Consider the following 20900-nt stretch of genomic DNA (forward strand, 5'->3'; position numbering starts at 1 on the left):
AGATGAGTTGAGTACGTTAAAATTACAGAAAGCAGACAAAGGTGATCCATTCAGCTTTGTTGAGAAGAACAAACACTCCATTGAAAAAACACAGCAAGGTGACTTAACAGTGGGGTACACTCAAACTAAACTAGTTTATCTAACATGTCGTCCAACCATGACACCCCTCGAAAGAGTTTATAACTGTTCTGGCCTACCACACTTGAAGGAGGTTTGAAAAGCTTGCTGTGGTAGTGAGGGTTAAGCGAATTTGTGAATTCTAGGATGGACAAAGAATGGCCCGCCTTACTTGCCTCATTCTGCCCCTGACTGACTTACCCTGACTTTTGTACCCTAACCCCAACCCAGTGTACGAAGACGATGAGTACATAGGGAGAGTAGGGCAGGTCATTCCTCTATGGTCTTAGGATTTGCCAATCTGTAAGCCTTAAAACACAAACATTCAGATAGGAATGACTGAATCTTTTGTGGGAGTCGTTCATAGTGGCCAATCTTTGCCTGAAGTGGGCAAGGCTGTCTGTTTCCAAAAGTTATTGACACCTTTCATGCACCCTCATACTGTTTCCATTGAATGCTGGTATAGAAATAGTACCTTGTTCCCAACTGAGCAAACACCAGAGGCAGGTACATGTCATGAAGGCTTGGGAAATAGACACACACTCAATTGCATATTGCACATTGTCGACAGGATGCACATTGTCTACAGGATTTGTGCATGAACATGAAGCTGAAATAAAAATGCAGCCAATTCAATTCAATCCACTTAAGGCAAAATGGTGCATCACGAAAAAAACACTTCAGGTCAAACAATACAAGGATGGGAATCTCAAGTGTGACTTTCAGTTGTTTCCTTGTGGCAGCAGTCACTGTTGAATGTATTCCTCCTCAACAAACTGGACTACACAAAACAATTGACTAGGCTGTGTGCATTTGATTCTACACTTTCTTGAAGATACATAGGCAAAATGTCATAAAAGGGATAGCTCGACACTGGGAAATACACATAGGCTGCCTTTGTCCTATCTACCAGCACCTATAACCAAGTGTAAAAGCAGTATATTGTGGTTTTACAGGGGTTAAGTACTTCCTGGAGTCTCCAATAGTATGCTGCAAGACTTCGAAATTATAAAATGTGTTGTTTTTAAACTGTTTCACTGGCCATTAGCTACCATGCTTTAAGAGGGGAAAACATATTGCCATCCATACAGAATATGTACAGTATACACACACACACACACACACACACACACACACACACACGCATATAAATATTGTTTAGGGAAAAACATACTATTCCCATCACACACATTATTTAACGTTGTTCTCTTTTCGTCTCACTTTTCGGACTCCCTGTCCCACTGGACACTCACATCATCTGGCCCTGCTCTTTCACGGGTGTTACAACCTCTTCATTCTGATAATGGCAGCCTTAGAGAGCTTCTCTCATCTCTTCCAGTCCTCACAATGCTTCGAAAGCACTCACGCACATGTCTAGATCTGTGATCCATCGCTTCAACAAACTGAGTCAAACAGAGTCATCTGACTATATTTTCTGCGGTACAAAGCACTTTAAGATGTGTGTTTTATGACCAATGATTGGGGTTATTCTATAAAAGGTTTGGTTAGACAACTATAGGCCAAGGCTTTGGTTTTATCATAGAACACAATTAAAGTTAAGTTAAATACCTCTTTTTTCCTAAATTCTTTGTGTGCTTTTTTCCTCCACCCCTCACAATGCCATTTTTTTGCCCCAAAACTAGTTAAAATAATTTCTTTTGGTTATTCTGAAATCACCTTTGTATGTTAACTAATAATTTTTATCTTTATCTTTAAGTGTGCATGATAGTCTAAGTCATCAGGCATTATTTCGCTCTCTCAGGACAACCTTTTCTCTGGAAAATATCTTTTATATGTTGTGGAATTGTTCTACCAATTAAGTTGTGGTTAAATTTTAGTGAAACTAAAAGCACTGCCTTGCTGTTGTATGCCTCCACAAACTAGTTAAGTTGCAGTTACAGTTTACATTCATGTCTTTCCAAACTCATGTGTAGCCATGATCGGCACAGTTACAAAGTGGACAAAATAATTGTCACCAATTCAATATCTGGCCAAATGTATTCCAATCTGTTCCTTAGTTAAGATATTGAATAATGGCCAGATAAGTGTTTTTGCAGAACATTATGATGTCACAGTGAAGTTGACCTTTAACATTTTGGATATAAAATGCCGTCACTTCATCATTTTACTCATTAGACATTTGTGTGAAATTTTGTCATAGTTTGCGTACAAATTCTCAGGTTATGGCCAAAAACATATTTTGTGAGATCACAATGACCTTTGAACACCAAATTCTAATCAGTTTATTCTAGTGTCCAATTTGAAGTTGGTGCCAAATTTAAGGAAATTCTCTCAAGGCCTTCTTGAGATATTGAATTCACTAGAATGAGATGGACCCAAGGTCATAGTGACTTTTGACCACCAAATTCTTATTAAATCATCGTTGAGCATTAGTAAATCTTTGTGCAAACTTTGAAAAAAAAATCCTCAAGGCATTCCTGAGATATCATATTCACAAGAATGGGATGGACAGATGGACAGTCAACCACGGCTATCAGTGGCATAGAAGCACATTTATCTACCATGCCTTCCAATCCTGAGTCACGATTTTTGGTTAAGTTTAAGCAACAAATTAAATTTTGTCTCATGTTTCAAGTCACTGCGGAATTCCTCTATAATAAACCAAGATGATGATTTCTCCCCCTCTATGTCTTACTGCTTCTTGTAGTTAATATTCTGCAGGAGAAGTAAATTGGTCACAACCTTAATTTTCATGGTCCCGCCTATAAATAACTATTATGTAAGCAAGATAATGAGGTTAACACAAAATTTACATATACATAAACAACAAGGACTATTTTTTTTGACCAGCACTGTTGGGAAGCTCATCAGTCAAAGAAAACTTTTAGTCATACCTTCTGTCTGTGCTCTTTTGGGCAGTGAAGCATGTGTTGTGTTTCCTGGATGTTTTTCAGTGCAAAGTGAAGAATGCCATCTTCTGCCTCATCACACCGTTTACTTTAACTTCCTGAATGGATTTTTGCCTGCTTGATGTGCATTTAGCCATTTTATTCTCCCTGTCAATTCTAAAATGGACTTTTATACCAAGAAAATTAAATTTGTACATGCATGCCACTGCTGCTCAAGGAATCTTAAATGTGTGTGTAATATGGCATGTGAAGTGCTACTACTGCCCACCAAAATGTAAATTTACTGTGGTCAGCATCCCTCTGACAGCCCCAAACCTGCAAACTCATTTAGTGAGGTCCCAAAACGCTCACTCAAATATTAATGTGCGCTAAGTCTCTCTTCATTATTATACAATGAGTCAAGGCTGTTCGTGGAAGGTGAATAAGTATGTGCCAGCAAGTCCATCTTCTTCTCTTTTTCCTGTCATGATGATGTGAGAGAGTGACTGTGAGGAGCTCCTCCATCTTTGTCACCTTCCCTTTGGTTCTGTCACCGAGTGCACTCGCTTCCTTAAAGGACACCTCGAAAATGAAATAAGCTTAGAGGAAGTCTCAGATGTGGGGGAGGAATCTAATTCTCCACTTCCTCCTATTTTACTTCTGACCTTTCAGAAAAAAATTGAACAATTTCAGTTACCAAGGATACCACAGGCAGCTCCTTTTTTGAGCCGACTCACTTTCTTCCAATTTGGCATCTAGCCAGCAGTTAGTGTAGCTGAAGTAGCTGTGCGGCCCATTACATGTCATCATTTTGTGGCTCTGCAAATGGAAAAGGACAGTGAGGAGGAGTTGTATCTAACTTGTTCCTGATTCACTAGACAATACCATGTAACGTGAGGGCAAACGTGGAGGGATGAACTTTTTCTCTGCCTCACATTCTCTTACTGACCTTTTATTTTTGGGACTTGAAAATATCATAGATATTTAAGAACTCAGCAAAAAGCAAGAAGATGCTTCTGATACCTGTATTCTGGCTGAATTGTATTTTTTTGAAATCGCCTTGAGCACATGCAGAGAAAATGTCTTGTTATAGCGATACAATACATTTCAAGGTTCAAACATGTTCATACATCTCTGAGGAATTTTTATAGAGCATGAATCATATTTTCAGTTTCATACCTTCCATATCCATTTTTTATGACGAGGCAAAATAAAACAACAATCATGTACAAAATCCTCAAACATGTTTAATTCATGACTAGTACACAAAGTTCTATTACAAATACATACGCACTTGCACAAATCCGCGGCTACAATAAACTTCTGCCATCTTTCAAAACAGACAGAAATTCCCTAATTCATTCCAGGAGCCCCAAAAAAATGAAAGATTTCCCCATTAATATAACAAGATAACAAATGTTTGTATTTGTATCTATTTGTACAGTTTGTTTCTGTATCACTGCTTACCATGTATCAATGCAAAGCCTTTTGGGGCAAACCCCTATCTTTTTATTATGCTTTTTTAAAATTTCTTGTGTCAAGAACTTTAAATTGCTTTGTTATTGAAGTGTCTATACAAATGTACCTGCTGTACTTTTCCAAGGGCCTCTTCCTTGAGATTTACCTTTTGGGGGAACAGTGGTCACATCATTGTGTTTAAAGGGATACTTTAAATTCTTAATAAGCTTTATATCATAGCAATGTGTGTAGTATGTGTATTTGGACTGCGGTAAACCTCCATCCATCTTAGCCATGAGTCCGTGACCAGATCTCTCCGCTCATCTCTCAGCTCAAGTCAAGATTCTCATTGGTTCTTGGACTGTTGCCTGAACTACAGATTGTACTCCCGCATTATGCCTGCAACCACAGAAAACAAATTTATTTGAAGGCCAACAGGGCACTTAATGTCACCCTGGTTCCCTCAACAAAGAGTCAATCTTATTCTCATTAGATTTGTATTATTCCAGAAAATAAACTCTGTGGCAAACAAAAGTGTATGATAATTATATGTTTTGTTCAGCAAGATAAACTTTACAAATGAACGCCACTTTTATGATTTCTGAAGCATAAAATAATTGGCCAGAAATAAGACGTTAACATTAGGCTATAACTACACTACCATCGCACAGCTGTGACACTCTGTCTGACACTCTGTGGTCTCATTTTCCCACTTATTATCAGCCATTCTTTTTAACACATGTAAACGCTACAAATTTGCTAGTGGCATATTTTGTGATGTATCTTATGTCTTAGAACAAAACATGAGAGTCTCTTAAGCTTGTGTTTACCACAGACCTTATTTCAGGCATCTAACCAAAAACCCGTTCAAAAAACAAATTGGCTTCAAGACGAAGGAACCAGGTGTGGTAATATTCTAACTCAATTCCAGGTTTTACTTCAATTGAACTGTAAAGGCAGTACTTATCAAACACAAACAAATATTCTGTTATTGTATTGCCTATTTCTCACCTTAAATGTCTTCAGAAACATATTTTAGTCTGTTGTTTAGCTGTAATATAAGAACCTAGGACCAGGAAGTAGGCTGTTTCTAGTTTGCTGTAATGTTCAAACTAAGGCATAACATACTGAAATGAAACTGTAAAAACAGTCAATGCTAATCAAATATGAACCAAGATTCTTTTGCTGGGTTGACTTTTCTCACCATAAATGTTTTCAGAGGCATATTTTAGTGCACTGTTTAACTGTAAATCAAGATTGTTTGTTACCATTCAGTCATATTGTTTCCAGTGTCAAAACGGAAGTTGTAGGTTTTCAACTCTCGACCAAAAACAAATGCCACAGTCCTTTTCCTCTGTTTTCTCTAGTCGTATAACAAAAATGCCAAAAAAAATTTTTGTCTTTCTACTAAATAGAAAGTCTAATTTTATGATCTTTATCCATCTTTCCAATAGTGAAAGTACTTCTTTAAATAGTAGCTCATATGCAACATCATTGGCAAAGACATCTATATCATCATAGCAGCAGATACAGATCTTGTTAGAATAATTTCTTGACATTACATAGACTCCTGCATTTTGGGTGTTCTCCTATATTCTCAACCTGAACAGTACAACACAGGAGATTTAAGGCCTTTGTGTTCTTCTAAATGATTGATAAAATAGCCCTCAGCCAGATGTTAAGTGTGTCATTTAAATGAAAGATATGCAACCTATAAATCAAACAATTAAGTAGTATTCTATAAAGAAACATTTAGATAAAACAAATGAGAAAGGCGCACAAAGGGAATACTTTATGTTCAGCTATGCCAGAGGTAATATTCAAACAAAAAAGGATGATAGAAGCCTCACTGCTTTCATGAGCTACACCGACATTAATGTTTTCCAGGAGAAGAAAGTGAATGGAATACATTTTAATTTCGCACCAAAAGGCATACTTCACAACACAAGATATGGAGGTGGGATCTTTGTTCCTGTCTGAGCAAAAATCAGACAAACAATGCCTGATGGCAAGAATATTCATTACAAAAGCAATTTTACTGTTGTTTATCTCACTTACAAGAAGTGAGGGGAGAAGTTATTAGGCCCTTTTTACTGGAAAAGCATATTTATGTACAGTAATACATTTGTACATTTCCAGGATTCATCTACACGCATGCTAATTTGAAAGACAGCCAAACAAAATACCATCATGGGCGAGCAAGCACAGCTGTGGCAACAAGGTAATAACACTGATAATACTGATCTGGTGCACTAAAGGTCACAGTTATGTTGCCAAAGCAAGGCATGTAATGATGGGGTAGAAACAGTCAATCTAGTCATAATGCTTAACTGCACAATGAGCTTAATATTAACAAAAAAAAGGGAGGAGTATATTTCTAAATAGCTACAGTAGTCTGTTGTGGACCAAATGTCATAATGGTTTAAATTCATAAAATCATTCATCTGAGAGTCTGTACGCTAGGTTTTAGGGAGAATAAATTACACTAAATTCCATCTGTGCTGGTCGGATCATTGGCTACACATTCACATGCACTATACAGTACAGTATAATATGTTGATCATTGAGCCTTATCAGTTGAGCCGAAGAAAAGTACTTGTGGTACTTTTAAAGAGGTGTCTCATATTTACATAAAACCACACACATTTTACATTTTGCAATGACATAGTGCAACAGTGAGATAGCAGGCTATTTTTCTGTGGCAGATACTATTTGCACCCTGATATAAACAGCCACATAAGCTTTCTACAGCCCCATGTATTTCTGGCCATGCTAGCAAGGTTGAAGTGTGACTTAAACACAAACAGATCTGTTCAGCAATTCTGCTTACGTTTATATACACAATATGCATTATGCAGCTTTATCCCCTGATTTTTCCACTAATGCAACCAGCAGGTCAAAGTTATAACTTATCCAATGAAATATCTCAACATCTATTTAATGGATAGGCATAAAATTTCATACAGACATTCATGGTCCCCAGAAAATATATTCCATTTCATGAGTGCAGGCATATGTTGTCAGAATAAACACACACCCTTTTGGGTGAAAACAAGCGCTGTAGAAGTTGTGCCAAATTTGGAAAAAAAACTAGCGGCATTATGCCTAAAGGCTGCAAATCTGATGTCTTTGATCTTATGATACACAGATTATATTTTTTTCGGAGCAGTGTGGACACTTAAATTCCAATTTCCAGTCAGATCTAGGCCACTTTAACATGCAGTCCTAATGTGTTACTGATCACTGGCCATACAACCACTGTGTGGCATTGGAAAAACTGCCCTTTGGAATGATGGCCAGTTCTCTCCTCAGTATAAGAGAAATTGTCATCTGACCTCTGCAGCAAATCATTTGGGAGAGGAATGTTTGCATTGCTATTTCATTCATTTTCCCAAAATAACTGTCTCATAAATGTGTCCATTTTTGTTATTCTTCCAGTGTGTGTGTGTGTGTGTGTGTGTGTGTGTGTGTGTGTGTGTATGCGTGATGTTATTGGTTGCATGTGAAGTGTTTCAGGGGCAGAGATGCACTCACACTAATGTTAAGTATGGGTCACCTCAAACATGAATGTGAACAATCTAGGTAAAAAGATTGGATCTGGGTAAAATAAATTTTACCTGAGCATTAAGCACTATAATATGATCTTAGCCTATTATTAGTGTTAGGAGAGACCAAAATCAACCATGTGTGCCAGCTAGATCATTACCTTTATATTTACACTGAGTGATGGAGGGCCACAACATCAGCATTTGACTCAAAGGTAAGACAGTGAGAAGTGTAATACTTGTACAATTGCACGGCAGCTTTTTGGTAAGAGGTTACTGAAATTTACACAGAAACAGAAAGAGTAATTATATGAGCCTTCACACTCGTGTCTCCCCAGGGCTAATCAGATATGTAGTCCTACATCCTCGCAGACACAGACATACCCACACAATCCACCAACAATGGTACACTGTTCTGAGCACCAAGCTGATGATATTTTTTATTCAAAGTCTTTCTACTTTGAATAATCTGAGTTTGATCCTCGACATGCAGTACTACTGAATCCCAATGTGTTGTCATGGAGATTTTTAGACAAAATCTAATCCAAAGACAGTTGGATAACGTGGGTGTTTGTGTTTTTCACAACTTTTCCCTAAAACTTGGTATGTTTTCCTGATGGTCAGCATATGTACACGTGGTTCAAAGATGCTGTTACAACTGACAAAAACTTTCCCATAACAAGGTCCATTGGTAGCTATGGTGAAGCCGTCTAATAAACTGGAATATTCCCGGTTAAATGTTCAGATTTCCAATTTTATGACTACTTAAAGTCTAGTGAAATATAATTAAAAGCTTCAATACAGCCACTAATAGAGCTTGTAGTGAGATATTTTTGGTCAATTACTGTTAAGAATGAGCTTTCAATATCAACTTTTAATGCGCTTGGTTACATTTGATGCTGCTTGTAACTGGAATTTTCCTATTCCCAGTATGTCGTGGACACACTCACGGGCATTTCAAAGAGTGCAGGGCTGCCTACAGTGCACTGACCCAGTTTGTGGTCAGTTCTGGGATTTAGTGTCTTGCTCAAGGGCAGTTTGGCAGTGCTGGGTTGCCATAACTCAGTTTTCTATGTCACAGCTGGAATACAAAGTCTGTTCAGTGCTGCGGGTTAGATCACTAACTTCTCAGCATCTACCTGACCTGAATATGAGGAAATATTTCAGCAATAAAGCCACACTGAATCACATTTCCATCATACAATAGTGGATAATGAGTTAAGAATGAACTGACAACTATAATGATGCACAGCAGTGAACATATATGAAGAGTGATGTGTCAGTGGGAGAAATATGAGGCAATTATAAATGTCTGCATGTCTTAAGAGATTGGTTTTATGAACTGTTACCTTTGGCAACATTATGCTCAAATAAAGACACATATACCTTACTTCCTCTAAATATAAATACGCATGGATACACATAATTAGTCACTAAAGTTAACTTCTCAGTAATTGTTTATAGGAGCATTCATTGCCAATTGAATGGACAATATAAATATGCAGTTCATGTACACAGATGATACCCCAAACTTGAGTTGCGTAGTTATTCTTCAACAGCAGCAGTATGCTTGATCTTCAAAACATATTATCTGCAAACCACAGGGTGCTGGGTTGTGTGTTTGCAGCCTCTCAGCTCCATCAACAGGAAACCCATTATCTCAACTCTTGGTAAATGCTCGTTGGCCCTTTGTTCAATCTTGATGAATAATGGTGGAGCCACCTTTGTTATGCCAAACACAAAGCATGATTTATGTCACACTAAAGTCACTCAGCACTTTGCCCTTTTCTTCTTCCTGTCCTCAGAGATTGCTGGGTAAATAGGGTGACAAGCTGGGAGTAGCAAAACTCAGATGTCTATTTGTGAACTGCGTACTAATCCATCATCATCGATGTCAAATTACACAGGAAAGTGTGACGTACCAACACTGCTGCTGACTTATGAGAGATGGGTATCCCTAGCTTTTCAGGAAACTTCAGTTTTCAATAGCTTTCATCAACACCAAGTTCACACAACTCCCTCAAAACATCAAAAACTGTGTGTTTTCAGTTGAGGGAAGTCAAAACAGAAACATCAAATTGAGGTCAGATGGTTTTTACCAAAAAAAGAAGCATCTGCAGAAAACCCCAAAAGCAACTCGCTTCATAACCTAATTTTCATTTGTGGAAGCACTTGGGGTGGTTATTTTCATTTTCGTCTTTGATCCATCAATACAACAACTACTACTCAAAGCCAATGATGCATAGCTGGATCTAGTTCAAGAGCTCACTGATTAGTTGCGTGGGCAAATCTGATTTAAGTGGCTCCCTATGGGGGCAACCAATAAATCAAGAGAAATCAAAACATGCCGTCAGTGAAGCGTGAATTTCTGTGCTGTTTCACACATGTAGCAGTTTGAAATGTTTCTTTTCTTCACCATAATTCTATGTCCCCCTCAGACCTAAAGCATAGTTGTAAAAGAGATCTGGATAAAGCGTTGGAGGCTTGGCTCATTCATTCCTGTGAAAGTTGATCAGTGGCACATGATGCCAGAAAAGTTTAATTTCCAGGTGTAAAACTACCTGAATCTTCCACATCCATCAGCCCACAGAGCAAGGCCACTATTTTTTTTTTCAATCCCGCCTCCCAGCTGTCTCGGGCTCACTCACGAATTGCAATAGAGAAATGGCTATTGGTAAATTTTGCAACTTTTGGGATAAACTGACTCAAATAAGGGCTATTTCAGTGTTTGTACTGAAAAGTTTAAGTAGATAAAAAACAACAAAACCACAAATATATAGAATTATTGTCTCTTCAAACAAGTCAAGTTGCTGTTTACATCCTTATTTCTCCAGACTCACACATAGTCATGACAGCTGATAATGCTTTAAATATGGATTTTGCTGCAAAGAAATAACAAATTCTAAAACACGGATTCTTCATATACATCTTCCCCCTGGCAGCACAGAAGATCTAAACAGCTCAATTTCAAGACACCCAAGATTAGTGTCAGTATCTGACCAAATGTCTCCCTCTCTGTTCCTTAGTTATGGTGTTGAATAATGGTGGAAATGTTTTTGCAAAACAATATGATATCACATTGAATTTGACCTTTGACCTTTTGGATACAAAATGTCATCACTTCATTATTCTATCTTATAAGACGTTTATGTAAAATTTTGTTATAATTAGCCTTCTTAGAATTCTTTATGGCTAAAAATAGGTTTTTGACCGTGACCTTTGAATTTTGACCATCAAATTCTCATGATTTCATCCCCAAGTCAAAGTGGACATTTGTGCAGAATTTGAGGAAATTCCCCCAAGGCCTTTTTGAAGCATCGCATTCATGGCAATGGGACAGACATGAAATTCACAGACTTTATCTTTCACTTTGTAAATCTATGGGGTCCAATGGCACAGAGCTGGTAGCTGTGATTACACGGTTTGGCCATGATGTCAGATTAACTTCAATGCCCAGCTCCGTTCCTGGGGGCTTGAATTAGACTGGCAGTAGTCAAAAAAATTGTATTTTTTCCACTGTGGAATTTAATATTAAATATGACTTGAAGGCAACAACAGAGTGAAAACTACATGTGCAGAGTGATCATTAGCCACGCTAGCGACGTGACTCTCGAGAAGGTGTCAGTGAATCAACTCAAAAAAACACAACTATAATTAGCGATTGAGCTACAACACTAAACTTAGGTGGTCAGCACGGCAACATTACACCTGCTAAACATTCCAGCATCTTAGCATTGTAACTGTCTGCACGTTAGCTTGCTGTTGTTAGCATTTAGCTTGGTAAATTACTTGACAGCTTCACAGAGCCGCCAGCTCTCTTGACCCTCAGTCTTGTTTTCTTCTTCCTCTTCGTCTTGTCTTGTTTATCAGATTGCATTCAGTTTAATGTTTCAATTTCTGCCCTTTGCTGATTGCCCTTTTTTCTTGAGCTATTTGCAAATTAGAGGGATCTCTTTACACAGAACAAAGTGAGAATGCAATTAGACGGGGAAGGACAAGGCTGTAATGAAGGCAAAGGGGGAAATGGGATGCATGCTAACCAGACCATTCGCAGAGTGCACTGTGGTTTAGTTCAATATCTCTAACTCTGCAGTGGCAGTTAGGCACTTCATCATATCTGTTATCAATTATCTGAATGTGAAATTTGTCCTGTGGAAGGTAGAGATGGGAGATTAGGTCATGGCATGTATTTGTTTATGCCATTTGACAACTCAAGACAGCGACAAAGAGTTTAATTGACATTTTGAACGAATACAGCAGTGTCTCAAGAAATTTTACTCAGGGTAGGCCAGATGGGGCCACTGAAAATCTGGCACAAGAAAAACCAAAAGCCAAGTAAATTTTAGGTGTTCGATTATGATGTTGAAGTATACAGGCTAGCTAAAAAATAAGTCAACATGGACAATTAATGAATCGTGTACTGATATATTTCGGTTTCTTATTTTATAGTTAATTTTACTAATTATCTGATGTGCGTAGACTTACACTGGTACAGTTAACATTTTGAATTCAACAACAATCCTTTCAATCCAATCTGTTTTTTTAAAAATACTTTTTATTGGCATTTAACATACCATCTCTTACCTTGATTTCAAAAGCTTTGTACAGCCTTTATATATGTCTGAAAAATGACACATTTTTAAAATTTATGACAGAAACATAAAAGGAACAGTGAAAAGTGTAAAACACGTGGGGAGTGTTTTTTTTTTTTTTTTGTCATTATAACCGTGTAAAAATACAGTCTGGCCTGTGGGGTGTTACATAGTCAACCCACCTTCCCAGAAAATTAACATGTGCTGTGATCTTCTACATTTTATAAAAATCCATTGTAATGTCCATCCATGCATTTAAGGTTGGGCTCTCCTGCAATAGCCATTTCCCTGTAAGGGCCTTTTTACCTGCTACAAGCAATATGTTTAATAAGTATTGTCTCTTTTTGCCCATTCTGAGGTTTGAGTCCAAAAAAAAGAGTTTTACTCTCCAGGGGCAACAACAATCCTGTTTTAATGTGTATCTATAGCTTATATACAGGTGTTGTGTTTCATTGTTCTTCAGATTTGTTCTTTTTTTCGTAAAAAGACAACACCTTTCATTTGAAGGACTAAATTGATTGTAAGAAAAAAAAACCTTTACTATAAAACAAGCTCTCTCAAGTTTAAGAAAGACTTGTGGGTACCAACAGAACTCATTTTCAATCAGATATCTTGAGGTGAGAGTTTGACGGACCCCTTTGAAAATCAGCATGCCAGTTTTCCTCTCACCAAAATTAAGCCTAACTTTTGAGCGTTATTTTGCCCCCTTCCCGACAAACTAGCATGATATGGTGGATACCAGTGGATGCTGAAGATAAATAATTTTACAAAGTCCTGCCGGGAAAGTTGAATACTTTTTCACTTGAAGATGAAACATTTGTGTCATTTGTATGTGATATATTTGTAATAACCCATATGATGCGTGAAGCAGCTGGCCCCCAGATATTGTCACATTTTCTAATCTGGTCCTCATCCAAAAAAGTTTCAATAATCCTACCTTAGGTTGCCTAGCTTCGCAAGATACCACTAACTTCATGTGAGCTTAAAAAGAGCATGCCACAGCCTTTTTAAAGACAATGATGTTTGCCCTCAATTATTTTTGCTTGGGTGGTCCCCACTGAATTAATATTGACCATGTTCTCTATAATAGGGGCTAGATTGAATGATTCACTGGAGCTGTCAGAAACGACTCATGTTTGCTTTTCAGATGTTTCTGTATTTAACAAAGTCTGATTTTCTTTTAAAAAGATATGAGATTGCTTGTCCTAAACACTTGGATGCAAAAACATCTTTGCATAATTAGGCTACAGTATTTAGTTAATAAAAAAGTTTCACATGTCATCTGGTAGTAGGCAGAAGCCAAGCTTTCTGATCAAATAGGCAAGTAGGACAAGAAGAAATCTGCTAAATATGGTAACTTCCATATGGCGTGAATGGACCCATGCTGGACCTGCTGCCATAGATATGACAACACGCTAGAGCTAAATATATTTGATTTTCTATTGAATCAACCACAAGCTCTCAAGCAATGGTTGCTCACACCATATGAGATAAATGGCTCCAAATCTGTCACCAACAGTCACCTTAATATCTTTTCAGTGACCATGACCTTATGACTCAGTGACAATACCCCGGTACAAGTTAAGATAAATCAAAAAGCTAAGAGACAAACAAGAAGCCGCTGCCATCAGTTTTGCTCTGCTCCCTTTGACTTTCTATTTTCAGTCATCTCAAACTCCCTCAGGTCCATTACCACACAGACACCACCTTATCTGACTACACGATCAACCAACAATTTGTCTCTTACTTCACGCGCTGCTGTTATAGAAGTCAAACAGACAGTCAAACAGGACAGAAACTCAGCTGCGGTTGATAGTACAAGCAGCACTTATCAATGATTAACTTGCCAAATGCCTTCTCACAGCATTTTTTATTTAATGGTGCTCCGAAATAGTTTCATTGACAGCAGTTTTGCTCTGGAAGAAGTGCTTGTTTTCAGCATGTGAGCAGAGCTGGATTTTTAAATTTAAATATTGTTTCTCTTTAAGGATGAGAGTGGTTTGTCTTTTCTGTACAAAACAACTGTAGTGGCTTGTAACATTGAATGTGGCAACTGTGCACTGTAGCACTCCTTGTAAACTGGTTGTGCTCACAAGATTTAAGAAAGCAGTGTAACATCCTATTTAGCGCCAAAGCACACTTTGTCCCGATTTAGCATCCCTTTACAAGCATGGGCCGCCTTTGATCTGATCGCACTGTCCTCGCAGGAGATGTCCAATCCTCCACATTTCAGCGAGGTGGCCGACAAGTGGGAAGTGAATAGTGCCTGAGAGAGAGGAGCTTAGGCGTCACATCACATTACCTGAGGATGCGTCAGCTAGGTCAAGTCATCTGTGTCTGCTGCCGCGGATGGATGTTCCCCAGCTGCACTAGCCAAGCGCTGCTTCTCCTGGGACGAACTTACGCGCCGACCTCACAGAAATATTATCAGACGTTGAGGCCGGGTCAGTGTGGGAGCTGTGTGTGAACTCGGCTCATCATTGACACACCATTTGGCAGAAAGGATGTGAAGGCTGTGGCTAATCCTGCTGCCATCTAAGGGCCCCAGCAAGCATGATTTCCTCCCTCAAATCCCCTGCAGAATCTTACGGGTGTGATCACACCTACACTGTGTTTTTTTTCGTCTGAATCTCGGTGGAAAAGTTTACTTTACTGCAGTTATGTGTTGTTATTTTTTTTTCTTGACCTACATCCATCTTCCACAAGTTCACTCATAGTTAAGCCAGGCTATATTTGATTTGCAAATTTAACTCTGTCTCTTGCTGTAGCGAGTTCCTCCGTTCCTTTAGCACTGTCTTTTCTTAGACGTCTGAGGAACTACAGCAAAGGACTCCCGTCTCTTGCCACTGTTGTGAATAAATCATTCATATTTGACTTTTGAATTATTGAACATACAACATATTACTCTCAGCAAAGGTAAAAACTGACTATAGCCAAAAGAGATACTAACTTTTTGAGGAAGTGGGTACAAAAGCCGTTTCTGAAAGTGCAAGCTGGGATATCTTGTGAAAGAGCAGACCTACATTCATATAAAACTTCCCTTTTATATTCACTTCCCAACACTCAGACCGGACTCTTCTGCTGTGACTGGGTCAATGCTGCGGTGTGTTAGGTTCAATTTGCAGTTGTTGAATCTCCACTTAAAGAGGCTGGAGGTGCTGAATTGGTACTCATCCATAAGCATGGCTTTCAAAGCCATAAATCATCGTTTGCACCTACAGTAGTGAATCAATACCACTGAAGAGTATTCTGCTGTTAGTTTGATGTGACCCAGGCCACAGGACGGGTAACCTTTTCTTCAAGTCTGTCAATAGCTCACAATTATTGGGTGAGAAAGGTTGCTAAACTAAGATTTCTAAGGGGCATTATTGCTATAGTAGACTATAATAAAAGCACATCGAAGGGAAAAAATGAAGCAATAGGTTGTATATTCAGATTTTGATTCTGTTTATAATTTGAGTGAAATGTGTCATTTAGGTGGACTGTGTTCCAGGTCCAGACCCTGACGCCTTACCACGTACTACCGATGAATTATTAAGAATTATTACATTTATAAGCTGCGCAGCATTTCTAGCCTTTTCGCAGCCAATCAAAGTATACTGATAAACATTGGTGACTTGAATCAGTTAGTGCGGTGGGGCTTTATTACTTTGATTAAGTCCTGCAATGTTAAAAGGGCTCTTCGTGGATTTTACTGAGGACTTAATCTGTAAGTACTCATTACCTCTATAGGGAGCTTTCTTAAAGGCGTGGGTTTTGAAAAATGTGGGCATTTACCAGGCAGGTGGCCTGAAACAGAACTGTTGAATTGCAATTTGGAAAATGTTGGTTTGGATTGTTTAGGGGTTTGACTTATGTTCACGACTAACAGCCAGGATAGCTCACACTCTGCTGCATGAATTTCAATCATTTCTGTAAAGGTATCTCTTCGTCCACGAACTTTATACTACATGGCTGGAGTAAGCCATTATCCAACCTCGGGACCAGTCTGGGGGCAACAGCCAATATTTCGAGGGGTGTAGCCAGTAGATATCTGGGCCATGACTTCTCTTTGCTTGTCATTTCAGATAATCTCAAACAGATATCTGCATATGAATACAAATAGATTTTTAAAAAATAGATTTTTAATAGACAGTGGTTGCCAAGGTTAAATTTTTCCAATACCTTCTGCCTTTCACAAAGACTGTTTACCTGCCACTCAGATCAGTCACTACTAATGGGGCTACAAATGGACTACAAATAACTCATACCAAAATGTTGTACTGTTGCCTAGAGATTGTACATACAAATGCCGATATCTTTGTATCAAAATTCCCTTTAAACTCATCTCTTGTAAAGTATAAGATCCCTGTGTCAAAAAGTAGTTTTAAATCATGAATATTATTATTATTATTATCTAAATATATCGTTGGGGCCCAATTTTTGCCCCAGGATCCGCAGGGGTTTGATCCAGCACTGACTAGACTCATGTTAAGTGCTGAATGGCAGAGATTGTGTATTCCACCAGGATGACAGCATCTATTGAAGCCTGTCAGGTCCCTGCAGGATCATAAATTCACTGGCCCCTTACACTAGGGACCCCTCCTCCAGCCCCGCATTGTCCATATTGACACATACATATATGCAACATTTTCCTGCAAACCTAAAGGAGCTCTGAAAGGCAATCAATATCCCAGCAGAGCGCCTAGTCTTCAGGGAGTGCATAACTCCCACAAACAAACCTGCTCAATCCTTAGCCTCATTTGCAGCACTCCCTACTGTTCATCTTAATTTCACAATGCATGTCCTTGGGAATCCAAAATGACAGCGAGAGAGCCCTAATTATGGCTAATCATGTGTCTAATTGGCAATTCCCATCCTAATGAATTATCTCTATGATTCCCATTGTGAATCATATGCCAAACACGCTCTGCATTGTTGAATTCAAACGAGCCTGTTTTCACGGATATCAGCGCAAACAGTTTACAGAACGGTCTGTGCAGCTTGTGCAGGGATGAAAATAAACCCACATTGACTTCATAATTATTTAAAAATCTCAGTTAGTCTCGTAGTTGAAAGTATCTGGAGGACATGGAAAAGATGCTCTGGGATGGTGTGGTTTGGTGGGCGTGCACACTTCGATTTCATGGCACCAGATTCAGTCACCTACTCCTCTTTCTTTTCAGAAATGCTCGCTCACAGGTGGGCGCATTTGTCCTGCCTGAGTATATACAATGAGCACATCCGTTATCACAGACAATGGCCGTGAGACCCGACAGTGCTGGTTTGCCTCCTACATATCCTCCACCAAAGAAAGGCCTGGTGAAAGGCATTGACATTGTTATTTCTCTTATTATTTGTATAATAAGCCGATGTCTGTAGCTTTTGCTGTTGCCAATAACTTGGGGAGACAGCGGTACTCCACACATTCAAGCCTGGACTGATGCACTGTTGAAAATAGCTACACTTGAAAAAAAAATTCATATAACTATAAGCTCAGTAGATGAGTGTACTCAGTATGGTCACGCTCCTTAGTAACCATGTCCTAAAGACAACAGATGGAATAGTTAGCTAATTAAAACACCTTATTTTGATAAAGCATGCAGTTTTATGATCTGTAAGACTAACCTTTCGATTTATTTATTTATTTTCCACATTCATTTAAATATTCATTCATGTATTTTGCTTTTTGTTTGTTTTTGGTAGGTACTGGTGTTGCTTTAGTTGTTTTTTTTGTTTCGTACTAGTTTGCTTGCTGGCTTTTTGAAATTGATGGGTTGCATAAGGTGAAAACTATTGTCTGATTTTCATATGTTCTTGTAAATAACAAAAATACACACACACACACATATATATATATATGTATATATTATTTCACCTCAGGTTAGTTCTTCCTATCTAAATCTAAACATTGTCCTCCTTGTATATTTGCTCATGTCATGATGGGAAAAAAATACAGGCTATATATAGCTGCTTCCATACTGACTGAAAAGGCCAGCTCATGACCTCACTGGAGAGTGAGCAGCCACAGGTGATGCACAAGTCACAAACACTGTCCCTGCATCTTCAGTTATCATTGTGACCTCTGTGACCTCTACCGTAACCCCCTGAAGGGCTTCTTAGCCTTGGTACCCAATCACCCCAAAACACATCCATACCTCTGTCAGCTTCAGCTCACTCCCAGAATGATCTCTGTGATCCAGTTCTTCCCATAATATCATTAGCTCCTCAGGCCTACTTACATCCATTGTGCTTAGCGCATCCACAAGCATGCATAATTGTGGGTGTAATGCACTGAGGTAATAATACCTGATTGGCAAGCAGGAGGAATAATCAGATCATCAATACTACAATGAGCCTCTGTCTTCATTATGGTTACTGAGGCAGAACAAGGACACCAATCACTTGACTTTTATTTCATTGTGGATTACAGTGTCTCGTTTGTCACAAGCTGTCAGGCTGAGCTCTGGCATTCTGCGCTGTGACTCCAAACAGCTGGGGTACACCTGAGAGTGGATCTCAGTGGGTGGGGTGTACCTGCATTGCTTTCTTTTACTATTTAGTCTCCAGTACCCATACCTACTTAAATTACTAAAATTGCAGTTTCTTACATTCCTGGTTATCATTAGTATAGTATCAATATCGTATAAAATACATATAGTATCACTTTATGTGCACGTAAAATTTGTCAGGCTAGACACTATTCTGGCACATCACTGCCTTTCAGGTTTGAGACTAATTTGCACCTTTTAAAAAAAAAATAATTTTACTTGTCAAACAGTTCGAACTGACTGGGACAAACCCAGGGGAAGAGAGTCGTGCAACTGAACAAGAAATGGCCCAGAGAAATCAGTAAAAAATAACAAGAAAATGGTCTGAAAATAGAAAAAATAAAACATTAAAAAGGCAAACAAAAGCAAAAAGAGGAAGACAGGAAGATGTGTGTGTGTTTGTATATATATATTTAAAAAAAATTCCTGTAACATAATTTTAAATATATAATCAAGAGAATTACAAATATTATTTGGACATTTCCCCTTGTTTGCTTGTTTTTTTAATAATATCTGTTAAACCCCCCTCAGCTAAACTTTTTTTCCTTCTTCTTCTTCTTCTTCTTCTTGCAGGACATTCTTTTGCCAAACTGCTCATGATTTTTCCATGTTTTTGAATGAAATAAAACCAATTTTCTCAAGTTTCAAAGATTTGTGTTCTAGTATAAGGCGTCTGAATTCAGCACAAGAAAACTGATGCCAATGCAGTTGTTAAAGGGTTAAGGGGGGGGGGGGCATTTGGGAACTAATTTGAATGAATAATTTAGGAACAATGTGTTGATGTAAAACAGCAGGATGGTAAATCTCATATTTATGTAGTGAGAAAAACAATATTTCAGCTTTCTCTGAGGTGAACCTTACCTACAACACTTTCATTTTACTGTTACGGGGGCGTTGTAGCGGAGCGCAGGTGCGGTGCGTCCTCAACAGACATGTAGGACGATGGTAAACCGCCTATCAAAGTCATCGCAGCTGTAAGGTCGATGGGCACTGATCCTAAATGCGTAATTACAGGAAACACTGCTCATGTTCCGGTCAAGCAAATTAATTCAGCGTGCTATAAATTAATCACAGTCTGCGTATTAATTTTCTGGATCAATGGCTTCAGCGGCACAGATAATTAGAGGAACGCCTGATCTGGAATCAGACATTTTAATGCCATTCTCTGACGCAAAATCGAAATCATTACTTCATGAAGTGTTCCTGCTGTCAGTGTACTTATGTGGTTTAGAGCAGCTTACAAAAGGACACGTATTTGGTCCTCTCCGCGTCATTCTGCGTGCGTAATTCTGGTGGCACTGAAAATCGACAGGCTTTTACATCAAATCAGCTTTAGTTACTAACTTTACAAACTTACCTATCGACGCTGATCACACACAGGGTCATGATTGAGGCAGTGCAGCACATTACATCCATGCCGATGAAGATGTTGCAGAACACCTCTCCAAAAAGCCACTTTCCCCCGGTGAGGTCCGTCACTATTACAAACGGCATCACAACTATGGCCACTGACAGGTCCGCCACTGCAAGAGACACCAGAAGGTAGTTTGAAGGTTGCCTTAGTTTCTTCACCACGCACACGGCGATCACCACCAGCGTGTTCCCCATGACGGTGACCGCCGTGATGATCGCCAACATCACCCCGATGATGATCTTCTCCGGTCTCCCGAAATCCTGCAGCTGCTCCCCGCACGACTCATTCCACATGGCTGTGGGGCTGGTGGTGCCCAGAGGCAGAGTACCATTGATAACTTCGGAAACATCCCCTTTCTTGTTAAAAGTGTGCTCAATTCCCGAAGTATTGAACAT

General features: G+C 38.8%; 1 protein-coding gene across 1 annotated transcript in view; it reads right to left on the bottom strand.

Annotated features, from left to right (window-relative positions):
* The window catches only part of htr7c (5-hydroxytryptamine (serotonin) receptor 7c), a 32752-nt gene extending 11852 nt beyond the window's left edge, over positions 1 to 20900 (bottom strand). Inside the window, exon 1 of the mRNA XM_042488787.1 lies at positions 20449 to 20900. Coding sequence (XP_042344721.1) covers positions 20449 to 20900 — 452 coding nt within the window. The remainder of the gene's footprint in view (positions 1 to 20448) is intronic.

The sequence above is a fragment of the Plectropomus leopardus genome, chromosome 6 (assembly GCF_008729295.1).
Source record: "Plectropomus leopardus isolate mb chromosome 6, YSFRI_Pleo_2.0, whole genome shotgun sequence".
Taxonomy (NCBI): domain Eukaryota; kingdom Metazoa; phylum Chordata; class Actinopteri; order Perciformes; family Serranidae; genus Plectropomus; species Plectropomus leopardus.